This window comes from Poromitra crassiceps (genome assembly GCF_964638095.1).
Source record: "Poromitra crassiceps genome assembly, chromosome: 17".
In the NCBI taxonomy this organism is placed as follows: Eukaryota; Metazoa; Chordata; class Actinopteri; order Beryciformes; family Melamphaidae; genus Poromitra; species Poromitra crassiceps.
Window position 1 is genome coordinate 35,005,912 of NC_139635.1, and position 26,453 is coordinate 35,032,364.

At 45.2% G+C, this 26,453-nt stretch overlaps 1 protein-coding gene across 1 annotated transcript in view; it reads left to right on the top strand.

Annotated features, from left to right (window-relative positions):
• tep1 (telomerase-associated protein 1) overlaps window positions 1-26,423 on the top strand; it is a 53,463-nt gene extending 27,040 nt beyond the window's left edge. Inside the window, exons 25-55 of the mRNA XM_083654094.1 lie at window positions 9-150; window positions 792-971; window positions 1,205-1,297; window positions 1,912-2,047; window positions 2,772-2,931; window positions 5,304-5,437; window positions 5,526-5,614; window positions 5,944-6,058; window positions 6,954-7,182; window positions 7,461-7,581; window positions 7,979-8,103; window positions 8,203-8,302; window positions 8,942-9,097; window positions 9,433-9,645; window positions 10,031-10,087; window positions 10,893-11,028; window positions 11,419-11,667; window positions 11,943-12,100; window positions 12,810-12,917; window positions 13,357-13,461; window positions 16,180-16,309; window positions 16,512-16,597; window positions 18,456-18,579; window positions 19,396-19,526; window positions 19,673-19,794; window positions 21,206-21,355; window positions 22,273-22,372; window positions 23,359-23,470; window positions 24,004-24,086; window positions 25,208-25,312; window positions 26,004-26,423. Of these exons, the coding sequence (XP_083510220.1) occupies window positions 9-150; window positions 792-971; window positions 1,205-1,297; window positions 1,912-2,047; window positions 2,772-2,931; window positions 5,304-5,437; window positions 5,526-5,614; window positions 5,944-6,058; window positions 6,954-7,182; window positions 7,461-7,581; window positions 7,979-8,103; window positions 8,203-8,302; window positions 8,942-9,097; window positions 9,433-9,645; window positions 10,031-10,087; window positions 10,893-11,028; window positions 11,419-11,667; window positions 11,943-12,100; window positions 12,810-12,917; window positions 13,357-13,461; window positions 16,180-16,309; window positions 16,512-16,597; window positions 18,456-18,579; window positions 19,396-19,526; window positions 19,673-19,794; window positions 21,206-21,355; window positions 22,273-22,372; window positions 23,359-23,470; window positions 24,004-24,086; window positions 25,208-25,312; window positions 26,004-26,123 (4,069 nt within the window). The 3' untranslated portion in view covers window positions 26,124-26,423. The remainder of the gene's footprint in view (window positions 1-8; window positions 151-791; window positions 972-1,204; window positions 1,298-1,911; window positions 2,048-2,771; window positions 2,932-5,303; window positions 5,438-5,525; window positions 5,615-5,943; window positions 6,059-6,953; window positions 7,183-7,460; window positions 7,582-7,978; window positions 8,104-8,202; window positions 8,303-8,941; window positions 9,098-9,432; window positions 9,646-10,030; window positions 10,088-10,892; window positions 11,029-11,418; window positions 11,668-11,942; window positions 12,101-12,809; window positions 12,918-13,356; window positions 13,462-16,179; window positions 16,310-16,511; window positions 16,598-18,455; window positions 18,580-19,395; window positions 19,527-19,672; window positions 19,795-21,205; window positions 21,356-22,272; window positions 22,373-23,358; window positions 23,471-24,003; window positions 24,087-25,207; window positions 25,313-26,003) is intronic.
• Window positions 26,424-26,453: the final 30 nt, after the last annotated feature.

Here is a 26,453-nt window from a genome sequence, read left to right on the forward strand (position 1 = left end):
TATCATAGAGATTTGCTGGCAGAATTTCACTCCAAGTTGAGTGATGCCAAAAAGGACCAACCGCTGGTCCTGCTGGTTGATGGGGCGGACCTCGTCCGAGACAGCAGGGGCCAGCTCAACTCTGATTGGATACCACAGCAGCTCCCACAGGTCAGTCACATATTGTGCATTCATGTAATATATTACATGTAATATATTACATTTGTAATGAGTTACCCCCAACACTGCTTCCGGGTTTGATTTGAAATTGGCACATGAATGAAGCTGACTTGGGCCTTCCTACCAGCAGATACTGTAAGTGCCTGTCCGTTATCCATTTCCACATTCACTGTACACACTACACAGGCTATCTGGGTACTTGTGGGGCTGGCTATTTGTGCAGCTAGCTACCTAGCAATGCTACCAGTAATTAATTATTGACATTTTTACAATCTAACAGCAGAGACAGCCCAATATTTTTTAAGGAAAAAAGCTAACAAAATATAAAATGGATAGATTTGGTCATTACCTAGCTGCTATAGTTTTAGAGGACAACCTCCAAATGGTTTGCTTCCTCCCAAAGCCACTTGTTGAGTATGCTGGTGGCTATTGTTAAGTTCCAACCCTGTTTGGATGCAAATCTATGAGTACGGCATGCATGCATATGCACTAGTTTTTCCCCCCTCTCTTTCTCCTCAGACCCTCCTCTCCACCTGTATTCACTAAGCTGCTTCACCATTCTCTATATACAAGGGTTACTTTATGTCCTGTTGTATATAATAAGGGTAAATATGTTTCCTTTTTCTTGCCAGGGTTTGTGTTTGGTAGTAAGCCTTACGTCCCGTTCAGCACTGTTACAAACCCTTGCCAAGAAGAAAGGGGCCGTGCTGTTTGCCCTGGGACAGCTTTCTATGCCGGACCGGAAGGAGATCGTCCAAAAGGGCCTGGATGTCTTCGGGAAGAAACTCAGTGACTCTGCATTCAACAACCAGGTTCTTCTCATCCATTTCACAGTCTACATAGGCAAAGTACCGACATTGGTTGACAGTTTGGTTTCCTGTTGTAACTCGCCAAATCCTGCTTCTGCGCATTAAACTCCCATTTATATGTTCGGGTTCTTTGCCCGAGACTCATTCTAATTGAAATAATCATGTTTTCTCAGTCATTCAGTCAGTCAGTGTTAGTTTGTATATATCCTAAAAATGTTCTGTGTGTATTTGTTCAGCTCCAGACTCTGATGATGAAGAAAGGAGCGGTGAGCCCTCTCTACCTTCACCTGGCCTGTGAAGACCTGAGGAACTTTGCCTCTTTCGATAAGGTCTGATATCACTCACTTTGATAACGTCTGATATCACTCATGCCATTTTAACCCAAAGCTTCTTTCAATACATTCAGTGCACACATGTATAGCACTGTGTGACCTCGTTGGGAATTGGAACGCGTGATCTTGGCATCATGAACGCCATGGCATGTTTACGAATTAAATGCATCTCTCCACCTGTCCGGGGGTGTCTGGGTAATGTAGAGGTAAAAGCACTCACCTACCACCCGTGGAGACCCCGGTCCAATTCCTGGCAGCGGTACTTCCGGCTTGTTCAGACGTTCCAACAGACACAATTGGCCTTGTCCGCGACTGGGAAGCCGGTGGGTGTATGAGTCCTGGTCACTGCAATAGTGCCTCCTCTGGTTGGCCGGGGCACCTGTTTGGGGGGCAGGGGAACTGGGGGGGGGGGATAGCATGATCCTCCCACGCACTACGTCCTGCCAGTGAAACACCTCGCTGTCAGGTGAAAAGAAGCAGCTGGCAACTGCACATGTATCGGAGGAAGCATGTACTTGTCTGCGGCTACCTCGGTGCACATTGCAAGTATCTTGATAATAACGGTGATGATGACGACGACGACTATGCTAACATGTGTCCTCCTGCCTCAGATGCAGGAGAGCCTACAGAGCCTGCCCCAGTCTCTGAGCCAGCTGCTGCAGCATAGTCTGGAGCGCCTGTGCTGCCAGTACAGAGGAGTGGTGGGCCTCCGCTCCGCCCTGGCTGCTCTCACCATCAGCACCGCTGGTAAGATGCTACTCACACATGTACAGGGTATCTAACCACACATGACAGTAGTTTAGTGAAGTTTAGACAGTAGTTTAGTGAAGAGAGAAGCCAGCACTCCAAATGTCCTTTCAAATGATTTAATTGGTTCCTCAAACCTGGGCAGCAGCAGGCAACGAAGGTTTCAGCCAAAGACCTTCCTCAGCGTTGTGCTGTGTCAGGCAAAACGGTCGTTTCACATCACATCTTTAGCTGTGCATTTAGCTGTGCATAACTTAGCATTATGTTTAGCCTGTTTGGGTATGGGTTGGAGTTCGTAATTGGTACAATACAGTGAATGCGGTTAGATAGATTAGAATATTCGGTTAGATGCATTAGCTGAATTTGAGCCTGGGAGTTAATTCCAGTGACAAATTTTTAAGATGGAAATAATATTTATACAGTACGGAAGAGTGTAATTTTGAATACCCTTTTCCTATTTTTTCCTAATTTAACAATGATTTAGTTCATAAAACTTTGCATGAAACTACTTCACTTGGCTTGTGTTGGGCTTGTCAAACACAAAGGTTCTTTGATTTGTTCATATTCCGTTTATAAAGGACTTGTTATTACAGTGTTATGTGCTGTATAAAAAGGTTATTACAGTATTTTGTGGTCAGTCAGATGATGCTGTCAGTGTTAGCAGGCTACGCTTGTTGCTGAAGTGACTGTGGTTCCTTTGACATGTTCCTCTCTTGATCCGCAGGTCTAAGGGAGAGAGACCTGTACGCTGTACTCAACATATGTAATGACCTATCCTCACGGGACGGCCAGGTCACATGGCAGGAAGCGCTGCACCTGTCCAGGAAGCCCAAAGGACGCGTTCCCATGGCAACTTTCACCCATATAGTGCAGAGTTTACAGAGGTGAGTCCCAGGCTGAGATTACAGAGGTATATACTCCAGTGTGAGTTTACAGAGGTATACTCCAGTGTGAGTTTACAGAGGTATATACTCCAGTGTGAGTTTACAGAGGTATACTCCAGTGTGAGTTTACAGAGGTATATACTCCAGTGTGAGTTTACAGAGGTATACTCCAGTGTGAGTTTACAGAGGTATATACTCCAGTGTGAGTTTACAGAGGTACAGTATACTCCAGTGTGAGTTTACAGAGGTATATACTCCAGTGTGAGTTTACAGAGGTTTAGAACACGGCTCTCTTGAATACTCGATTCTGATTGGTCAATCAACAATATTCACCGGTCATTATTTCTCGACAACCGACCGCTGCTCTGCCACACCTGGATTAATCAGTTGATAAGAGCTTTTTGTCAGCAAGACACTACTAATTAGGCCAACCAGTTGCAGCTGTGGTGTCTTGTGAGCCAATTACGAATGAAACCGCTTTGTCGTTGAAAACGCTATTAAAAAATCTATTTGAATAATTATTTTTGTCAGATTATTGAATGATTTAGTTGTAGGCCGTGTTCTAAGCGGGATAATGTATATTGAGGCGGTGATTACTGGGAAATAATGACCTTCAGGTGAACGATTAAGCCCTCCGCTGGCGCGTCGGGCTCAATCCACCTGTCGGTCATTATTTCCCCCGTAATCACCGCCTCAATATACAGTATCCCTTACTTAGAACACGGCTCTCTCGAATACTCGATTCTGATTGGTCAATCAACAAGATTCACCGGTCATTATTTCTCGACAACCGACCGCTGCTCTGCCACACCTGGATTAATCAGTTGATAAGAGCATTTTGTCTGCAGACACTACTAATTAGGCCAACCAGTTGCAGCTGTGGTGTCTTGTGTGCCAATTACGAATGAAACCGCTTTGTCGTTGAAAACGCTATTAAAAAATCTATTTGAATAATTATTTTTGTCAGATTATTGAATGATTTAGTTGTAGGCCGTGTTCTAAGCGGGATAATGTATATTGAGGCGGTGATTACTGGAAATAATGACCTTCAGGTGAACGATTAAGCCCTCCGCTGGCGCGTCGGGCTCAATCCACCTGTCGGTCATTATTTCCCCCGTAATCACCGCCTCAATATACATTATCCCTTACTTAGAACACGGCTCTCTTGAATACTCGATTCTGATTGGTCAATCAACAAGATTCACCGGTCATTATTTCTCGACAACCGACCGCTGCTCTGCCACACCTGGATTAATCAGTTAAGAGCTTTTTGTCAGCAAGACACTACTAATTAGGCCAACCAGTTGCAGCTGTGGTGTCTTGTGTGCCAATTATGAATGAAACCGCTTTGTCGTTGAAAACGCTATTAAAAAATCTATTTGAATAATTATTTTTGTCAGATTATTGAATGATTTAGTTGTAGGCCGTGTTCTAAGCGGGATAATGGATAGTGAGCCGGTGATTACTGGAAATAATGACCTTCAGGTGAATGATTATCACCTGTCGGTCATTATTTCGCCAGTAATCACCGGCTCACTATCCATTATCCCTTACATATACTCCAGTGTGAGTTTACAGAGGTACAGTATACTCCAGTGTGAGTTTACAGAGGTATATACTCCAGTGTGAGTTTACAGAGGTATACTCCAGTGTGAGTTTACAGAGGTATATACTCCAGTGTGAGTTTACAGAGGTATACTCCAGTGTGAGTTTACAGAGGTATATACTCCAGTGTGAGTTTACAGAGGTATACTCCAGTGTGAGTTTACAGAGGTATACTCCAGTGTGAGTTTACAGAGGTATATACTGTACTCTAGTGTGAGTTTACAGAGGTATATACTCCAGTGTGAGTTTACAGAGGTATATACTCCAGTGTGAGTTTACAGAGGTATATACTCCAGTGTGAGTTTACAGAGGTATATACTCCAGTGTGAGTTTACAGAGGTACAGTGTGAGTTTACAGAGGTATATACTCCAGTGTGAGTTTACAGAGCTATGAATCACAGTTCAACAACAATCCACTCCCATCTGCACTTGAAAATTAATATCTTACAACATAAAACAATGCCAAAGTCTGTTTTTTGTCTTCCCTCTCACCTCTAATATGCAGTTTGTGATTTTTCTTTTTGTTGTTTTTTGCTCTCTAGACTGAAATTGGTTCACATCGCCATATGTAGCAGTCCAGAATTCAAGTTAAAAAGGGGTTCTGCACTCATTTTAATGGCAAAGAGCAAAGAGTTTACACTGATAGTACCGTTTCGATTAATTTGAAGCTAGGGGCAAATTGCCCACTGACATATACTGAGACATGAGTAAAGTAAGGGACAACAGTCCTTGAGGAGTTATTAAAATACATATTTCTCAAATTGCAGCCTGATTGGTCCATCTCAGTGCCACGGTGCCGACGACCTGCTGGCTCTGACCAATCCTGAGGTGAGGCGGGCGTTTGAGGAGTTCCTCCTCCCAGCTGAAGGTGACAGAAGCAGAGCCCATCTCGTACTGTCAGGTAAAACAAGAGTTTGTTTTTTTAAACTCTCAGAGCATAATCCCTTTTTACAGGCCTGTTGTATCAACTCTACCATCTCTTTCTACAGCTCATCTGTGGGCACTGGCCAACCAGCAGGGGGCCGACACATTCCTTCACTGTGAGGCCAGCTCCATCAGGCAGCTGCCTTCACACCTGGTTAGTAGCTTTCCATCACCACCCATCACAGAAATGCTGTTGGCCATAAGCAGTCAGTCATTCTGATTAATGCTGATCTTCACTAATAGACTTTTATCAATCCTTTGCGATGAAATTAAATTAAAAGGAAGTGTCAAGCTCTTGATCACAGGAACGTTTCGTAGCAGAAGGAAATGTCCAGTCAATAAAATCAGCTTATTTTTCAAGAAGCAAGCATAGAAACTAATACATCTTTGCCTCGCTGGGGCTGCCTCGCACAGTTACCGATGATATTTACCGAATGGTTTGTAACTCCATGGCTGCCTGTACTCCTGCCTGTGTTTGGTTAGGTGGGAAGCGGCCAATGGGAGGCGCTCTACTCCCTGCTCTCCAGTTACTATTTCCTGTATGCTAATGTTCGCCATGGCCTCCTGCACCACATCCTGGAGACCTACAGCTTGTCTGGTGAGTCACTGGGGCATCTCATCACGAACAAGATTGTTAGGTCATTTAGCCTTTGCATGTGTTTGTATACAACTGTATGAATATGAAGCACGGTGAAAAGAAGAATAAGTCTGCGCCTTCAGGTAAAGTGTGTGTGTGTGTGTGTGTGTGTGTGTGTGTGTGTGTGTGTGTGTGTGTGTGTGTGTGTGTGTGCGTGGGCGCGCGTCATGTTGCCTGGGTCCAGACCCTCGAATCCACCACTCCACCGAGTTGGCTGCTTCTGAAATGAGTCTGGCATCATGACATGCAACATCGATTTCCTTGGTTGAAAAGAAAACGACTAGTCCAATGAGCACGGAGGGGGCCTAACTATTAGCCAATCAGCGCCAACAAACAGTGCCACGGGGGCGGGACTAACGCCACTGTCAAGCGTTTGTCAAGTGTGCCAGACCGAATGGCAGGACCTAAAAACAATGGCGACCGCTATACACGAGATAGACGCTGCTATCGAAGCTGTTCTAAATCGATTAAAAGTACAGTCCAGTTTCAGTTCAGTTGTAAGTGTAAGTGGTAAAAGTACCACTTACTTTGAAATCCCAACAGCACTGGGATCTGAACAGGAAGGATGGATGTGACCGTAACACTGCACTCGGCCACTCTCGTCTATTTTCCAGCCAAGCAGGTAGTCACCTCAAACGAGCCTTGTGATGAAGCTATGTTAGCCTCGTCGCTAATGTTGTATTTCGATTCAGTTTTGACAGTTTGCTGACAGACTTATCTACGCAGTTCTCGAGGGGGTCTGGCTGCAGACTTTCCCCGCTCCACCTCAGGTCTCTTCTTCGTCAGTTATTTTGAACTACCAGTAACGTTACCTCAAGTTGCAGTCATGTGAAACTCACCACAATTTCGTCTCCAGTCTTGTCGCCAAAGCGCATCGATATCGCCCAGGATATGGAGGACTGCCGGGGCTTCCTGCGGCGTCACGCCCCCCATCTCTCCTCCTGGCCGGCCCTCTTTGTTCAGCAGGCCCTCAACGAGCCTCCCCAAAGCTCTGCCCACACCTGGGCACAAGGCCTGGTGGGAAAGGGAGGAGCCCGGGTTGTCCAGTGGCTAAACAACGACCGTCAGATCCTACGAGAGACCTGGTAAGCACGTTGTTGTCGAGGGGCAGTTAAGGTTATGGTGGGATGTCAGGAGTTTTTCCTCAATCAAAGCAGTTGTATGTTAACATTGCAAATGTAACAGAGGAAAATGTCTTCCCTTTGGAACATTCATTTGTCTTTTTAGAGGGAAATAAGATATTACTTTCATTCAGATGTGAAGCTATTCCTCAGCGTTTCTCTCTTGTATTTTCATCTCTGTAAGTTTAGTATTAAATTGTACACAATATAAAGTGGTGTTGGCCTTGTGTGTTTGGACCCAGTGAGCTGGTCTCGACCTTCTCCTCTGAACCCACCTGTGTGGTCCTGAGTCCAGACGGACGGCTGATGGTGGTTGGTACTGGAACGGGAACGCTGCATCTCATCCACACACAGACGGGACAGGTGGGAACATTTTCTTTCCAGATTTCTCTCAAGGTTTTAGGGATTTTAGGGGCATAAACTGGTTTATAATAGAAGATAACTGTTTAATGCTTCTCTGTTGCCGTCTGTTCTTGTGTTTTATTTTGTAGCCTCATAAACTTACTAGGCGATTTGTATTCATGGTTTCTATTCGTGGATAGGAGTCCTGAGCTATTGAATATTTTACATCTCTTCATCATTATGAAGCTTCAATCCCTGTCCATGTGTTTCTTTCATCAATCCTACCAAGATAAATTCCTGTAGATGTCTTGCACTTGGTGGAGAATAAAGTGATTCTGATAAGGAATAGACGAGTAAATGTCAAAAGTATTACAGTATTTGGTATAAAACCAATCAACTCTCTCCTGGCCGTGAACAGGAAGTGAGGTCGCTGGTCAGCAGCTGTGACGGCATCTCCAGCTGTGTCTTCCTAAAGGACGGGCTTCTTGCCACCACCTCTTTTGACGGCCGGATAGAGACGTGGGACATGGAGAGCGGCTGCAGGTTTACAGAAACAGACTCCTGCTGCATTCAGTTAGAGTTCTCCAGCCTAATGGCGTTTGAATTAGCAAACATGTCTAACTCTGCGTCTTCTCCTTACAGGACTGCTCTTATTGATGGCCACTCGAATACAATAACAGGAAGTGATGTCACCGCAGACAGGAAGCACCTCGCAACTGTGTCGCTGGACTTCATGCTTAAAGTTAGTCTCAATTACATCAAACTATTACTTTTACGCTACCAATTACTTTTGTTATTATACTATTAGTAGTATAATTTACGATCATTAAATGACGCTGTCACTGTATTATTACCCTTTACATGAACTTGCTGATGTTCTGAAGTGTGTGAACTTGGGTAACACTGTAGAGGGCTCTCGGTAGAGTGCATACCTCCGCCAACCTTTCTACAAAGTTTTGTGGCGTTACGTGAATCCGTTTGGAGGTCAAGCGCCTTTTTGTGATCAGACACGCCCATTGTCACGTCCCCTTTTGGCCAGTGGGCGTGCCGTGGAGTCAGTTCTAATCACTTCTAAGTTGGCCCATGACCTGCTTTTCTACAAAGTGTTGTGCAAAATATCCTTTTCGAGATATCCTGCTGACAAACAAACAAACAAACAGACAAACACACAGACAGACAGACAGACAAACGGGGGTGAAAACATTTTCACCAACTCCTTTGGCGGACAGAATAATTACCATATCTTTATTTATTTATTGCTGCGGTCAATTTGACCCCAGAACATGTCTGTTAATTTAGCATACTGTATAGTAGGATGGTCAAATTAAACTGTACACTTCGCATACATTATTAGATCCATAAATGCTCCTCTGCTCTGCAGGTGTGGTCCTCTGCTAAAGGTGATGAGGTCGCGGCACTGCCTAGCTCCAGCCCTCTGAACTGTGTGACCTTTGACCCAGAAGGTCACCTACTGGCTGCTGGCTGCTGGAATGGGAATGTGATGGTCTGGAACTGGCTTCAGAATAAAACTTTGATGGTGAGTTAAAATCAGGAGAGACAAGGAACTGGCTGCTAGTATAGGGAGCGTTAGCTTCAGTGTAATAGGGGAATATGTGCTAGCATGACTACCGTTATTCAACCAGAAGTGGTTATTGAGCTAGCCTTTCACTTTAACCTCCTTATTGGATGTGCATTTTTGAATTTTTGGGACAGTTTGGCTGTAGTGAGACAGAAAATATTGTGGAGGGGGGGGGGATGCAATGTGACATAGGCCAGATCCAAACCCAGGACCGGAGCCATAGGATGCCCATCCCTTCTTCTTTCAATTCAACCACTTCTTCTCCTCTTCTGCCTCCTCCCTCTCTCCCCCAGTCCCTGTGTGGTCACGAGCGGTCGGTGCGCTGTCTCTCCTTCTCCCCCTCCTCCTCCATGCTGTGCTCTGGCTGTCTGTCGGGGGAGGTGAGGCTGTGGTCAGTGCCGACCTCCGTCTGCGTGGGGCGCTACCAGGCTCACTACGGTGCCACCGAGGTCCTCACATTCCTGGACGAAGGGGACATGCTGCTGAGCGCCGGCTCCGATCACATGGTGAGGGTGGCCTCACACTGATCACATGGTGAGGGTGGCCTCACACTGATCACATGGTGAGGGTGGCCTCACACTGATCACACAGGAGACAGGATCACATGGTGAGGGTGGCCTCACACTGATCACATGGTGAGGGTGGCCTCACACTGATCACATGGTGAGGGTGGCCTCACACTGATCACACAGGAGACAGGATAGCAAACTTACATTTATTGTCCATTCAAATTTTTGACAATCCCATAAACAGCCAAACATATTTTTAGATGAAAGAAACGCGTAAAAATGAATAGACAGACTTGTGAGCCAGTTGCAAGAAAGTCCAAACCTAGCCACACATAAACATACATACCTCCATTTTGTTTCTTCTTCTGCTCCTCTAAAACAGCTCCAGCTGTGGTCAGGCGGACTTGGTCGACCAGTGACTGTGTTTAAAGAAGACGAGGTACTGTAAGATGCTGTTTAATCATTTACTGAACTATAACTCTGTCACTCTACGCGTGTTGCTATCCAATTTTCATCCATTTTAACTATCCAGAAGTAAGTTTTCATTCATGCCTTATACTCTCTATGTAATACAGAGTCTTGTTCCAAAACCAGATTAAAGTCAAAGTCGGACGGACAAACCCGTCTTTATTGTCACACGACAACCCAACACACACATGCTGACGGTGGCCGGTGAAATATCTCTGCTTTTAACACTCAGGCTTGTCCTTCCTCCGGGGGGCAGGCCAGGAGCAGTGGGCAGCTTTCTTGTGTACAGCGCCAGGGGAAAAAGTGACACCCTACTGTTACAAAATGATTAATGCTGCTAGGTGTGGCACTTACCTAGCCTGGGTAAACCCAGCCTCCACGTGACCTGCTCTCAGACCTGCTCTCAGTCACTAAATCGCTCTGAATGGCTCGTCTTCCAGACGGAAGTGACTGAGAGCAGGTCTGAGAGCAGGTCACGTGGAGGCTGGGTTTACCCAGGCTAGCACTTACCAGCAATAATTAGTGGATAATAAGCAGAAATAATACAATTGAAGTTCTTGGTTGACAGACTGGATCTCTCTGAAGCCTGTCGGCTTCTTATGTTGTTGTTTTTTGTGCTTGGTGAGCTGAAGACAGTTTTCCACCCTCGTGGACAATACCGTTATATTCTATTCTATTTTATTCTAACATATTGAATGACTGTACTTTCCCCAAATGGATGGACGGCGCTTTAAAAATGAGTTCTTTAAAATCCCACCTGTTATTTGGTCATTTAGTGTGAGCGGCAACCTCCTCAGAAGAAACTGAAGTCTGTAGGCTTGGGGCCTGCTGCGCTATGTGTGGCTGTAAAGGGAGACTACTCTGCTGTGGGATACCATGGTGAAGGCATCAAACTCTTCAACGTGGACTCAGGTGTGTGTGTGTGTGTGTGTGTGTGTGTGTGTGTGTGTGTGTGTGTGTGTGTGTGTGTGTGTGTGTGTGTGTGTGTGTGTGTGTGTGTGTGTGTGTCTGTGTGTGTGTGTGTGTGTGTGTGTGTGTGTGTGTGTGTGTGTGTGCGCGCGCATGTGTCTTTCCTCTTGATGAAGTCCGTTGTCCAAGTTAAGTTAAGCCCATACCACCTACTTGTCATGTCATAGGTTTGAATCTTACTTGAATTTCCAACCGTTCCAGGCCATGTCAGAATTATTTTTCTGCTCTCCGGTTGTCTCAACGGCCTATCTGTGCAATATGGCAGAAAAACGGCTATAAAAATGTCAATCGTATAAACAAATCCACCATGAATGAAGATGATTTTGACTGTAGGTGAGAGGACGTGGGCCAGTGAGGACCTAAGGGTGTCCGTTCTCTGCCTGATGTGGCTGGCCGTGGAAGCGGAGCAGGCAGATGCAGAGCTGCTGGTGTCTGGTGGAGGAGACATGAAGCTGAGGGTCTGGAAGAGAGGGGGAGAGGAGGGAATGCGAGGAGGCCTGGCCTCCATGGGAGGGTTTGGGATGCAACAGGGCTCCATCCTGGCTCTGGCCCAAAACTCCTCATATCTGGCTTCAGCCTCTGGTAAGACGTGATGATGGTTAAAAACAAGAACATAATTTGTCAGTTGAAGAATAAGATATTTCTCAAATAGGAATGATCTGCTCATCATCTTGTCGCACTCCTAAGAAATATCACATTAAAGGGATTGTTTTTAATGTTTTGAAGTGGGGTTGTATGAGGTACTTATCCATAGTCATTGTATTCCCTTAAAACAAACTTGACTTGGCACTTGTGAAGGAGGCATGAGGACTCACCACACACTCTTTTCTTATTCTCCCACTTCCCATATGATTCAGATGACTTCACCATTGCTCTGTGGTCAGTGGATGATCTGACCCTTGACCCCTGGGTTGAACCCACTGTGGTGTCTGTGCTGCGGGGTCACAGTGGAGGGGTCACCTGCCTGGCTTTCAGCCCTGATGGTGGAGAACTATTGTCTGGCGGAAAAGATCAGGTGTGTGTGTGTGTGTGTGTGTGTGTGTGTGTGTGTGTGCGTTCGCTGTCCTCTCATGATTCCAGAATTTTGACTTTTATACAATGTAAAGTTTAATATTGACTTACACTTACTTTTGTACAGGAGTTTTGTTATGTTGGTTGGTTGTGTGTCTGTCTGTATCAGCTCTCTAACGTTCACTTTTAAACCTTATTTAGATTTAGGTTTAGATTTAGGTTTTAGCCTTTAAACAATATTTTCAACACTATAGAGGGTATGCATGTGATGTCACAGAGGCAGAAGTCACTGTGGGGTCACGCCCACTGAGTCACAGCAAGACTGAGCTTGAATGCAGTAATCAGCCTAGATAAGTGACACCTGCTGCTCAGGGAGGAACTTGACACTCATTTTGACACTCATTCCCGATTGAGGGGGCGTGTTCCAGTGGGTGTGCATACCCTCTATAATATACGATTAAAAAATAATGAAGCATTATCTTGTACTGTACAAAATATGAATACCGGTATATGTGCATATTTTGATATTTACAGATGTTTTAAGCTTTCTTTAAATCTGCAATAATGTATTTATTTCTTTGTCTAAAACAGGTCTATACATGCATAGCCAAATGATCCTAGGCTAAAAGGATCAAGGTTAAGATTATAATGAGAGTGAGCATAGACGCACTGTTGAAATCCTGCCGAAGCTCAGTGGGCTGTCTTTGTTTCAGGCCCTGATGGTGTGGGATGTGAGCTCCTCTCCTCCTGCTCTCTCCAAGTCCCTCCCTCACTCTCACAGAGACTGGATCACAGGCTGTGTGTGGACGCCGGACTGTGTGGTGAGTCTCCATGCCTGCTTCACAAGAATCTTTATGACGTGCCCTTAACATCAGCCTGGATGATTAGTCTCGCCCCCGTCTTTGAAAGTTTCATCACCTCAGAAAGTCATTATGTTGGGGCGCCCCCGGTGGCTCACCATGTACAGACAGTACCATAACGGCACGACACAGCATCGAGCAGGTCTGGTGCATCTGGGCTCTATGGCTCAGTCCGGCCTGCAGCAACCCGGGTTCGAATCCGGGCCGCGGTCCTTTGCTGCATGCCCCCCCCCCCCCCCCCCCCCCCCCCGCGCTCTCTCTCATGCCTACCTGTCTCTCTCTCACTGTCTGCCCAGTAAAGCATGAAAATGGGAAAATAAATCATATTACATAACTTTTTCCCCCTAATGTGTTTCCTCAAGTTGTGGATGTCTGCCTCTAAGTCTCCAAACCTTTCCAGGTGAGCTCATCAAACGATGGAAGGCTTTGTGTGTGGGACCTGGAGGCGGGTCAAAGTCTCAGGGAAATCCACTGGAAGTGTCCTCTGAGCTCTGTCTGCTGTCTGGTGAGTTGGCAGAAACACTCTGGAAATCTTGCCCAAAAATAGTTTGATAAAAAAAGAAAATAAACATTCATACAGCCGGCTTATTACGTTGTTTTAGGAGAAAGTCCAAATATGCTCCCCAGAGCAACGGCATGGCTAGTTGACGTGTTTTTAACCTTTTTTTTTTTTATCCAATGGGGTTCTATGGCTGCTCGGACATGGCTTCATTAGGCACCAGCTACATGGTCGATATTGTTGGCAAAACAAAATCATTTCTGTTTTTGTTACTTTCATTGGGAAATTTGACCAGCTGCTCTCCAAAACATGTTTTGACATACCAACGACTGCACATAATAGATATACTGGGTAGGATGAAAATCACAAATCAAGTTCCAATCATTGTGGAGCATTGAGGCTAAACTGGTGTTGTAGTGGTGGTTTGTTGTGTACAGGGCCAGTATGTGATGTGTTGTGGTGCTGATGTGTTGTGTACAGGGCCAGTATGTGATGTGTTGTGTACAGGGCCAGTATGTGATGTGTTGTTACAGGGCCAGTATGTGATGTGTTGTGGTGCCGATGTGTTGTGTACAGGGCCAGTATGTGATGTGTTGTGGTGCCGATGTGTTGTGTACAGGGCCAGTATGTGATGTGTTGTTACAGGGCCAGTATGTGATGTGTTGTGTACAGGGCCAGTATGTGATGTGTTGTTACAGGGCCAGTATGTGATGTGTTGTGGTGCCGATGTGTTGTGTACAGGGCCAGTATGTGATGTGTTGTGTACAGGGCCAGTATGTGATGTGTTGTGGTGCTGATGTATTGTGTACAGGGCCAGTATGTGATGTGTTGTGGTGCTGATGTGTTCTTACAGGGCCAGTATGTGATGTGTTGTGGTGCTGATGTGTTGTGTACAGGGCCAGTATGTGATGTGTTGTGGTGCTGATGTATTGTGTACAGGGCCAGTATGTGATGTGTTGTGTACAGGGCCAGTATGTGATGTGTTGTGGTGGTGATGTGTTGTGTACAGGGCCAGTATGTGATGTGTTGTGGTGCTGATGTGTTGTGTACAGGGCCAGTATGTGATGTGTTGTGGTGCTGATGTGTTGTGTACAGGGCCAGTATGTGATGTGTTGTGGTGCTGATGTGTTGTTACAGGGCCAGTATGTGATGTGTTGTGGTGCTGATGTGTTGTGTACAGGGCCAGTATGTGATGTGTTGTGTACAGGGCCAGTATGTGATGTGTTGTGGTGCCTAATGTGTTGTTACAGGGCCAGTATGTGATGTGTTGTGGTGCTGATGTGTTGTGTACAGGGCCAGTATGTGATGTGTTGTGGTGCTGATGTATTGTGTACAGGGCCAGTATGTGATGTGTTGTGGTGCTGATGTGTTGTGTACAGGGCCAGTATGTGATGTGTTGTGGTGCTGATGTGTTGTGTACAGGGCCAGTATGTGATGTGTTGTGGTGCTGATGTGTTGTGTACAGGGCCAGTATGTGATGTATTGTGTACAGGGCCAGTATGTGATGTGTTGTGGTGCTGATGTATTGTGTACAGGGCCAGTATGTGATGTATTGTGTACAGGGCCAGTATGTGATGTGTTGTGGTGCCTAATGTGTTGTGTACAGGGCCAGTATGTGATGTGTTGTGGTGCTGATGTATTGTGTACAGGGCCAGTATGTGATGTATTGTGTACAGGGCCAGTATGTGATGTGTTGTGGTGCCTAATGTGTTGTGTACAGGGCCAGTATGTGATGTGTTGTGGTGCCTAATGTATTGTGTACAGGGCCAGTATGTGATGTGTTGTGGTGCTGATGTATTGTGTACAGGGCCAGTATGTGATGTGTTGTGGTGCTGATGTGTTGTGTACAGGGCCAGTATGTGATGTATTGTGTACAGGGCCAGTATGTGATGTGTTGTGGTGCTGATGTATTGTGTACAGGGCCAGTATGTGATGTATTGTGTACAGGGCCAGTATGTGATGTGTTGTGGTGCCTAATGTGTTGTGTACAGGGCCAGTATGTGATGTGTTGTGGTGCTGATGTGTTGTGTACAGGGCCAGTATGTGATGTGTTGTGGTGCTGATGTGTTGTGTACAGGGCCAGTATGTGATGTGTTGTGGTGCTGATGTATTGTGTACAGGGCCAGTATGTGATGTGTTGTGGTGCTGATGTATTGTGTACAGGGCCAGTATGTGATGTGTTGTGTACAGGGCCAGTATGTGATGTGTTGTGGTGCCTAATGTGTTGTGTACAGGGCCAGTATGTGATGTATTGTGTACAGGGCCAGTATGTGATGTGTTGTGGTGCTGATGTATTGTGTACAGGGCCAGTATGTGATGTGTTGTGTACAGGGCCAGTATGTGATGTGTTGTGGTGCTGATGTGTTGTGTACAGGGCCAGTATGTGATGTGTTGTGTACAGGGCCAGTATGTGATGTGTTGTGGTGCTGATGTATTGTGTACAGGGCCAGTATGTGATGTGTTGTGTACAGGGCCAGTATGTGATGTGTTGTGGTGCCTAATGTGTTGTGTACAGGGCCAGTATGTGATGTATTGTGTACAGGGCCAGTATGTGATGTGTTGTGGTGCTGATGTATTGTGTACAGGGCCAGTATGTGATGTGTTGTGTACAGGGCCAGTATGTGATGTGTTGTGGTGCTGATGTGTTGTGTACAGGGCCAGTATGTGATGTGTTGTTACAGGGCCAGTATGTGATGTGTTGTGGTGCTGATGTGTTGTGTACAGGGCCAGTATGTGATGGCAGGCTGTGCAGAGGGAGCCCTACATGTGTGGAAGTGGGAAACGGGTGTAGAAATTGGCCACAACGCTGCCCACCGGGAGCGCATTCACCACTGCTCTGTCCTCCCAAATACAGGTAAATAAATACAAATCCAGGTTTGATTATGAAAGTGGTCAAATTTAATACAGGTAAACTTTCTATTAAAACACTTTGAAACAAGTGCGTACATACATACATTCTCTCTCTATCTCTCTCTTCCATGGCATACACTAGAATGATTTGCTGATCCTTATTTTGATGTCCATATGTAACTTAATTATATTGAATTATTTTTCAGACAAGACCAAAGAACTCATCCCAGAGGATATGATAGTGGCTACTGCATCTGATGATGGTATTGTGGTGCTTTGGAAGCCCTTTCAGGTGTGTATAACCTACTGAAGACTGAGGTCAAATATGTGAATTTTTTTCTCTTCTTTTTTCTTTTCTTTTCTCAACTTTATATCATAGCCCTATCATACTCATTCATCTATCAACAATATGATTTTTTTTAAGTCCCCCCCCCTCCAGTTTTCTTAAGATAATAAAAAATGTAAGAGTGCCAATATGCACAAAATCCAAAACTTGTGTTTTGTGCCGTGAAATATTGATCATTAATAATGATGATTGGCTGGGGTGATATCCAAAATGTAATATTGCGATGTAGTCCTGCCCATATTATATATATATTTTTTCAACAACAACAAAAAATCCCAAAACCCAACATACAGACACATACACACTCACTCACGCGCACACACACCTGCAGGAGAGGGCATACCAGACAGAGGCAAATACAAATACAGTACAAATTCATCCACCAAGGTTACTGGTCAGCCACAAATGAGAAAACCAAACAAAAAAAGGTACAAAATAAATAAACAAGAAACAGACTATATAGGAACCCCCTTCACCAAAACATGCAATATCCTGGTTGCTAATGTGGTTCCTCCTCTGGTCGTTAAGGGCGCCTGTTCAGAGGGAGGGGAACTGGTTGGAATAGCCTGAACCTCCCACGTGCTATGTCCTACCGGTGAAGCTTCCTCTCTCAGGTGAAAAGAAGCGGCTGGCTAACTGCCCATGTCTCGGAGGAAGCATGGAGCCAGTTTCGGCTCTCCCCAGATCGGCAGAGGGTGGAGTAGCAACCAGGATAAATAAATTAAATTAGCACTAATGGGGGATAAAAATGGGATAAAAAATCGGGGGGGGAAATATAGAGAAAAAAAAAGAAACAGACTATCAAGAGCCATCTATATATTGATACAATCAGGTGAGTCAAAATTTTCAAAAGAGGGGGAACAAACTGTATATAACTTGAAATATTGCACGCCTCGCACGCTTCGCGTAAATAAAAGCCCTGCAATGCTGCCAATGAAATAAGTTTTATTTGGCACATGCCAAGGTACAATCTACAGTAAGCAAAGCAGTGAAATGAGGGTCGGACTCTGCAACAAAGCAGACTGTGCAAAACTGCACCCCAAAGAAAGTGAAAAATATTGCAATATTCGATCTAATTGGATATCGGCCCAGGCGTAGATGATGAAAATGCAATTTACATTGTAAAACACCGACTCACTCATTTAGCACAACTTCAGAAAGCATCCCTCCACTGATTTTGACTCTGCGTCTTTTGGCACGTCTCCTCTCCATCTCAATTCCCATCTCCAAATTAACCTGCTGCCACTAAGACATAACCAGGATGTTTGTAATGTTAAATGTTTAGGTGTGTTCTAACAAAAATTAAACCAATATGCCCGATTGCTTGCACGCACACACACACACACACACACACACACACACACACACACACACACACACACACACACACATACATACATACATACATACATACATACATACAGTACACACACACACACACACACACACACACACACACACACACACACACACACACACACACACATTGCTGAGCACCAGAAGTGTTTACCATTACCTGTCAAATTGCTGTGTTGGTTTGGTGGTTTGCGCATGGCACCTAGGTCTGCTGCTCTTCTACGGGTTTATTGGGGCGTTTGCTCATGCTAATTGTAAGTTGCAGCTGGCATGTGGGTAAGAACAGACTGGCTGTCAGCGCACATTCCATGAATCCCACGTACGATTTTATTATTATTGCGTTGTGCAAGAACAAATATAAGAGACAAATAAGAGCACATGCATGCATGAGGCCCATAGTGTTTTTCCTGCTTTTGTGTTTTTGATCACCTGCTATGTTTATGTGCAGGTGGAGCACTTCAGCACCTTCCAGGGTCACAGTGGTGGGATACATGGAGTGGTCGCCAAGAAGGGCCCAGAATTCCTCTCTGTGTCTGAGGACTGCTCATTGAGGAGTTGGACCTATGCAACAAGTAACATTCTGCCTTCAGCTAATAGCAATGTGGGGGGTGGGGATCAGCAGGGCAACTTGAATCCCTTCAGGCATCTTTAGTCATGTAATGTGAACGAATGTTCAGCTGTCTTGGGGGGGGGGGCTCACGGTGGCCTCGTCCGCCCTGCACATCGCATACGTAGCTCACCCGCTACGCAGCCTCGCCTGCTCTATGACATCACTGATGACATCATCACGGATGACATCACCGCCCTGCACATCGCATACGTAGCTCACCCGCTACGCAGCCTCGCCTGCTCTATGACATCACTGATGACGTCATCACGGATGACATCATCGCTGAACTTATTATTATACCTCAGCCAGGAAGGATGACATCACATCATTAGGTAATTAAGGCAATTACCTGATTAAAAAATCCAGCTCTGTCAGGTTACCCGCACAGGTGCTTTACACCTCCTGAAAGTTTCAGCCCGATCGCACGTAGAACGGCATAGCTGTGGCCGGACAAAATTCCGCTCACACACACGGACATGTGTCATTCGTATTACTAGAGCAATCCCGCAGCTCGGCCACTGCACGCCTCACCCAGGAAGGATGACATAACTGATGACATCACTGATGCCATCATTACTGAACTTATGTAGCCTCACATACGGACACTTCTCATTCTTATTATAGGATAGGATTATGTAACCTTTTTTGAGCCTGATATTCACTGTATTTTATTTGTGAGGAATGAGGGTTAGTATCTTAGTAGTATTTTCTTCTCATTATATTTCATATAATGTTTTACATAATATCCGTGCCTGTCTGTTGTCTCCTGCTGATGCAGTATCTCCTCCCAGCCTGCGGGGCGTTGTCACAGCTCTGTGCTTCTCTCAGAAAGACAACCTGATGCTGGCCGGCCATGAATCTGGCTTGCTCGAGCTATGGCAGCGCAACACTGTGGTTGGCCAGAAGCAGGTAAACTACAGAAGAAGTGCACAAGAGAAGAGATTGATGTGTGTGTGTGTGTGTGTGTGTGTGTGTGTGTGTGTGTGTGTGTGTGTGTGTGTGTATAACCATATGTGTGTTTGTGTAACCACATGTGGGGTGTTTGTGTGTGTCAGGCCTCTGACTGCTCCATCACAGCCATCTGTTCCCTGCCTGACGGCCAGTTTGCTGCAGCCTGCAGTAAGCCGTGTGTTGAGGTGTGGAAGCTGGTGTGGAACCATCAGCACAGCGCCGCCAGGTGAACATCAAGCACCAACAACACCCCATTAACACCTGATATTAAAATGCAATCTGTATCCATTATCCGGACACATTATTCGGATAATAAACGATCCGGTCTTGCATTTGCATTTACACCTGGTATTTTGAATGCGAGATCCGATCACTGTCTATGTTTTCAAAGATAGGAGACGTGAGTTGTGATGCGTCATTCCAGATTGATGTACAGACATAAGAAGAAACCAAGATGGTTCATAGCTACTTCCGCCATCATTGGTGGGGGGAAATAAGCAAAACCCCGTGCCTAAAGTGACCCCCCCCTCTTACCAATACATTTCATTATTAAGACCCTGGCGAGCAAAATGCACCAAAACTAAACTTCGAAGTGTGTAATTTAGAGTCTCAGATGACTAATTGCAAGCCTGAAAAAAGTTGGAGACATTAGTTTCAACCCAAATTATATTGCCATTTCCGTTTTCACTGTTTGCTGAGGCTGGGGTTGAAGTGGGCGGTGCTTAGGACTCAAAAATGACTACCATATCCCGTCATAAAGGGATATCCAATCATAGACGAGACTGAGACGTTACACGTGCATGCGCTGTGTCACTCGGCATTTGCCAGCGCAGTGCACTGCAGAGTGCCCACATGCTGCCAGCGCAGTGCACTGCAGAGTGCCCACATGCTGGCTGCAGGAGAGGGAGAGACCTATCCCCAGGCAGACACACATTGTGTTTTTTAAATGCATGTTTCAAAAGTGATCACAGCAGTTGTTTGTATGTACATTAAACACTTATACTGTATGTTCATGTTTTTGTATCTGTTGGTGGGCTATTCTCGATGATTTCATTACATTTACGGTCTCGGTGGGGGGGGGGGGGGGGCGGAAAATGGACTCAATGCGGAAATGAGCGGAGGGGAGCCGCTCACACACACACACACACACACAGACACACACACAAGCACACACACACACACACAAGCACACACACACACACACCGCATCCCTCCCATGCAATCTCACAAAGAAGATCCAGGGCAAGAGACGTCACATGACTGTTCAGCTCTATAGTAATGGTGATAATGGACGTGGGTTGATTTTAGACTAGTCACTAGTGGGCTGTAAATTGACGGTGCAAGGCCCTTGGCCAGCATGCCAAGGAGGTCCTGTCTAGCGACTGGCGGACGTCAAGCCAACACAGTGGCAACATGGCAGGGCGGCACGAGCGCCCAACCCAGAGGCAGAAACCAGAGCGGTCAGACAAGATAAGATGGCAAGGAAGGACAAAAGGGGGGGGGGGGGGCGGGGGCATGAGGCCAAGCTCCAGGGATGGCAGCAGGCGCAGGACAGCAGGGTCCACAAGGTTTCTTATGCGAGCCGTACTGTATACATCTTTCACCTACATACCTTGTTGTGCTCTTTCTGCCCCCAGCCTGGTGAGGGTATCCACATACCCAGTGGTAGAGCCAGTGTTGCATCTCTGCTACTGCTCCGTCCTGATTGGTGCATCGGATCATGGCCTCATATTTGACGTCGCCGTCGGTGAGGACGATGAGGACAAGTGGGAACACACAATTAATAGGTAAAGCTACTGATGATTGTCTTTTATTTCCGTGTCATGCACACAAAGTGCCCAACCCTCATGTTTAGAAGACACCACAATTTTGCAGTTGCAGTGGTAAAATGATTCATATACATTTACGTAATATTCAAACAATCCAGTACATGACGTATCATTACAAATTACTCAAAGCTCGGTCTTAAAGAGTAACTACACTCCACCCAAATATGTGGTGAAGCCCGACACCCAACGGTGAAAAGCAGGGCACCGCACTGGCCACCCGCCGGCCTCTGTGCCCTGTGATGTCAGTGCCTGTGGACTCCAACAACTTGTGACATCACTGGTTACAAACATTAGCCATTGATGATGTCACCCCTTATGGAGCCCAACAGGTTGTGACATCACAACTGGCACAAGCATCAGCCAAATCCAAAAAAAAGAAGAAAAAGCCAGTGCAGCATCCCACCCCCCACTCTTAGGTGTCAGGCCCCACCAGTCACTCCCCGAACAAAATATTCTGCCTTCTCTCCCAGGCCTGACAAATCTGCTACAAAAAGTTATTTCCTGAAGCACAGCTCAAGTTTCTCATAGTCGTCCAACAAAAACAAAAGAAATCAACATAGAGGACATTTTACTAGAGATCCCTTGCATCCCACACACACATCCCTTGCATCTTCGTATGCAGGACAATAAAAACAAAAAATTCAAATCAAGTTTATTTGTATAGCCCTAATTCACAAGCATGTCTCAGAGGACTTCACATAGAATATGTCTAGCTAAATCTAGCCGACGCAACAATAACAACTAGTTTCTTTTTAGATCACATTTTCTTGATTGCAAACAAAACAAATAATGCATATAAAAGTCAGACTGCACAAATAGCTTAAATGCTCTGTATTTGTTTATTTGTTGTATGTGGGTTTCTCTCATCATTGCAGTTGGAATCACTCCGTCCGAATTCTAGGGATGATTCGTAACGATGAGAAAAGCCTGTGGCTGGTGGGCGAGGACGAGGGAGAAGTTCACCTCGGCTTCACCGTGAGTTTCACCCAACAAGCGTCTCGCCCTACTCCTGGGTGACCCCACTGTCATTACGTTAACATGCTGTCATTCAACTGTCATCGTCACCATGACTTGAAAAGGGCTCTTTGCCTTGGTAACTCAACTGCGGCCCGCGGGCGCCCCCTGTGTGGCCCGCGATGGAATTGCAAAAAAAAAAAAAAAAAAGAATTACAGTGCACCTGAACGCACATGCAAGATACCCGCTGAATAATTGTCCAAATGTTCATGTCATTCTGGCCAATACTCCTGCCCAATACTTATAGCATTTCAGTCTGGAATATGGAATATCTTTCAATAATCTATGATTTAGCTGCTAAATTGTCAAATACCGCCGTCTGCTCGCTACCCAGGCACTTATGTATGTACTTAACCTAACTAACTATCCGGTGTGCACAACATTGTCAGACTAAACTCCGGCTGACACCCCAAAAACCTACAATCCGCTACAGAAAAATGTATATTGATTGTTTATTAACTGGCCCCTGGCCTTCTATCATTTCACGAAAGTGGCCCCCGGGCAAAGCAAGTTGAGTATCCCTGGTCTATACTATCATGGGATTATTGTGTAGAGTCACTGGGTTTGTAGGTTAGCACAGATCGACACGCTATAGACAATCAGAAGGTTATTCTTGGGGAAACCAACATGCCAATGGGAGCTATCAAATCAGATGGAGGCACAGATGAGAAAGATGCAAGCAAGTGCGATTCTAAGGGCCTATGTCCACCGGCTGCGGTACGGCTCCATGCAGCTGCCTGAACAGACCCACACTCATGTCATCTGTCAGACGCATGTGGGATCTGACAAAAATAGAACAGGTGTGTGTTTTTCCTGTACAGCATGTATTGCCCATCTATTAACATGGGCGGCGGTCTGTTTCAGCAGCGGTACCAGATCTGCACGGAGCCATACCGCTCCTTGTGGACCTTGGGTTTAAGTGTCATGTTGTCTTCTCTCCATCCAGTATGCCATGGGATCCAAAACTAGTCTCAATTCATCCTTCAGCTCAGTGGAACTGGAGAAGGACCAGCCAGAGGGGAAGGGAAGCTTGATAACAGCTGTTACTGTGGACAAAGGTACTGACAGGGATCTACTACTACTACTACTACTACTACTATGATTGCTACTACTACGAATACTGTTTAGGGCTGAAACGATAACCGGTTTAATGATAAACAGTGATAAAATTCCCTTGCGATAACTGTACCGTTTAAATTTGTCATTATCATTAAAACCCTATTACAGTGCTTTGAAAAACACAGTAAATACTCTCCATCATCAACCAAAGTTAGCAAGTCTCCAAGACGCAGACTTGGTGAAATGATTTCAGTGAGTGTATCAGTACTTTTTTGGTCTGAATTTTCAATATAAAACTTGGCAAATGATTTCAGTGTATGTATCAGTACTTTTTGAAAATGTTCAGCACATTTTAACAATACCACGATAACCGTGATCATTTTGGTGACTATATAATCGTGATATGAAATTTTCATGTCATTTCATCTCTAGTACTGTTGCTATTTTAAAAAGTGTGCGGTAACTACACATACCTGCTTGTTGATGTTTCAGTTTGGTTCATTATAGGATGATGTCATGTCTGTTCTTGCAGAGTTTGTGGTGTGTGGAGATGTCAAGGGCAACATGTGGTTCAACCAGCCTCCAGACCTTTCCTCCTGGAGCAGCAGAAAACCTGTAAGAGCACACAGACTTTAACTCTGATGTGTGTGTGTGTGGGGGGGGGGGGACAGAACAGAATATTGTACTATTATTGTAATATGTAATATTGTGGGAACGTAATGTTGAGTGTGTTGAATAGACTGTATCTGTTATCAATCAAATGTCAACATTTCAGGAACTAAGAAAAACAGCCTTGTTTTTGACTTGACCACCATGTATTTTTGAGTTTAACCAATGCGGTTTTGAAGAGGTATTCAGTGTTTACCACAGGATTTAGTGAGACTACGGTGGGTGGACCTCTGACCCTTTAGGGGGGTCCGGGCGCATGCTGCCCCGGAAGACAATTTTGTACATTTTAATGTTAAATGCATCAATCCGGTGCACTTTGAGAGCAAAATTAACAAATTAGACTATGGTAGGACACATTAGACTATGGTGGGTTAATGGGAAACACTGAGTCATTCATAAACCAGTGGTCAAGTCCCGCGAAACTTTCCTGCCGGCTGGCCTGTGTGACTTGACGAGAGTTGGTGACACAGACCCCGGATGAGGATATGAGATCCCTGGTAAAGACCACTGGAAATAGCCCGGGGGTGATTAGCAGTCTGATGTTTCTTTAGGGATCATATAAATGACGATATGGGTAGAAAACGGGAAGAAAACTGTCTATTTACATGGAGGAACAGCACGCTGCCATGTGGCCCCGACGGAGCGCCATTCTAGGACTGGTTTGGACACTATTTATCTCAAAACAACGCCTAGGAGGCACAAAATCGCTGCGGAGAACACTGGGTGAATCGTCAGATAATAATTAATGTGAGGAGAGGGCTCCAGGTTAAAAAAAGTAATTTTCTGATACTTTCAAACTTTTACTCAAGTAATATTTTAATAGGTGACTTTAACTTCTACCAAAGTCATTTTCTGTAAGATAGTTGTACTTTTACTCAAGTGTGGCTTCAGGTACTTCATCCATCACTGAAAGTTTACATATAAGTGAAACACACACACGCACACGTACAGTATGTATGTTACTGTATGTATGTATGTATGTATGTATGTATATATATATTGGAATCCTCATGACCCAGGTCTATACTGCGTGTTTTTTATTGATGAAGGCTTTGTTTGTCCCCTAGGCCCACAGTGACAGGATCAGTGTGCTGAGAGTCACCAGCAGCACCATCATCTCGGCTTCCTACGACAGGACAGTCAAGCTGTGGGACCGGACCACCAAGAAACAGGTAACATTACAGCAGTGTTAAAGGAACAGTTTGCCCAATAATCCAGTCATTATCTGCTCACCCCCATGCTGGTAGAAGGTTGGGTGAACTTTTTAGTCCACAAAACGTCTTCACTGTCGCCGTGAGCGGCAAGTTGCGTTTTCGCGTTCACTTTCAGCTCACGACAGGGTGTAAATGACATCTTATCAGGGCTTCTGCACATGATTACGCCAGACGAGCAGTATGGAGGCACTTTAGTTTTTTATTCTGTTTGAAAGCTGGTCACCATTCACTTCAGATGTTTAGGGGAATGCTGGAAAACAGTTTAGCTGGAAAACCACAAATGTTTTGGGGCTAAAAAGCGGTCCTTCCACCGGCATGGGGGTGAGTAGATAATGATTGGATTTCCATTTTTGGAAATCGGCTCTGGTGAAATAAAATCGATCTCCTTGATCAGCCTTAACATGACGGTGGTTTTCAATTGTTTTGAGAGAGAAAAGGTCTGCTGCTCGGGAAGCCCTTGTAGTTGTAACTGATATCGGATACGTATCGGATACGCTTCTTTTCCTTTCCAGTTTCATCTACATCTACTGTAGCTCTGCACCTGCCCTATTCAGGTTTGGATGTGCGTGTCTACCTTTTCACACAAGCAGTATTGCCAATATGTACATTACGAGTTCTCTCTACTCTCTGTCTCTCTCTGTCTCTCCAGGTGGGTATGTTTGTGTGTGGAGCTCCTGTACTGGTTTTGGAGGTGAACCCACAACAACCCAACGAACTGGTTTGTGGCGACGGACTGGGAAAACTCTACTTTCTCTCCTGGGCAGAATAATTCCTCTAGCTTTACGCAAAATCTAAGATTTAAAACTTTATTGCCATACTAACCGATGTTTCTTGGCATCACTCTCAGTGAATATGCAGTAGATGTATTAAACATGGTATTTGCAACAGGAATTCATTAAATCACATACAGTAAGCTTGTGAGAATTGTTTTGAGTAAACCTTACACTTGCAGCTTATAATAATGGCTATAATGCTGTACTCGTATCTCGACTCTAATATGTCTACACATGCCTATAATCTGATGGGGAAGAAACTTCCAGGTATAATGAGCAAGCTTTAAAACTTTGATGTGGTAATTATCTGTTATAGATTTGTATAA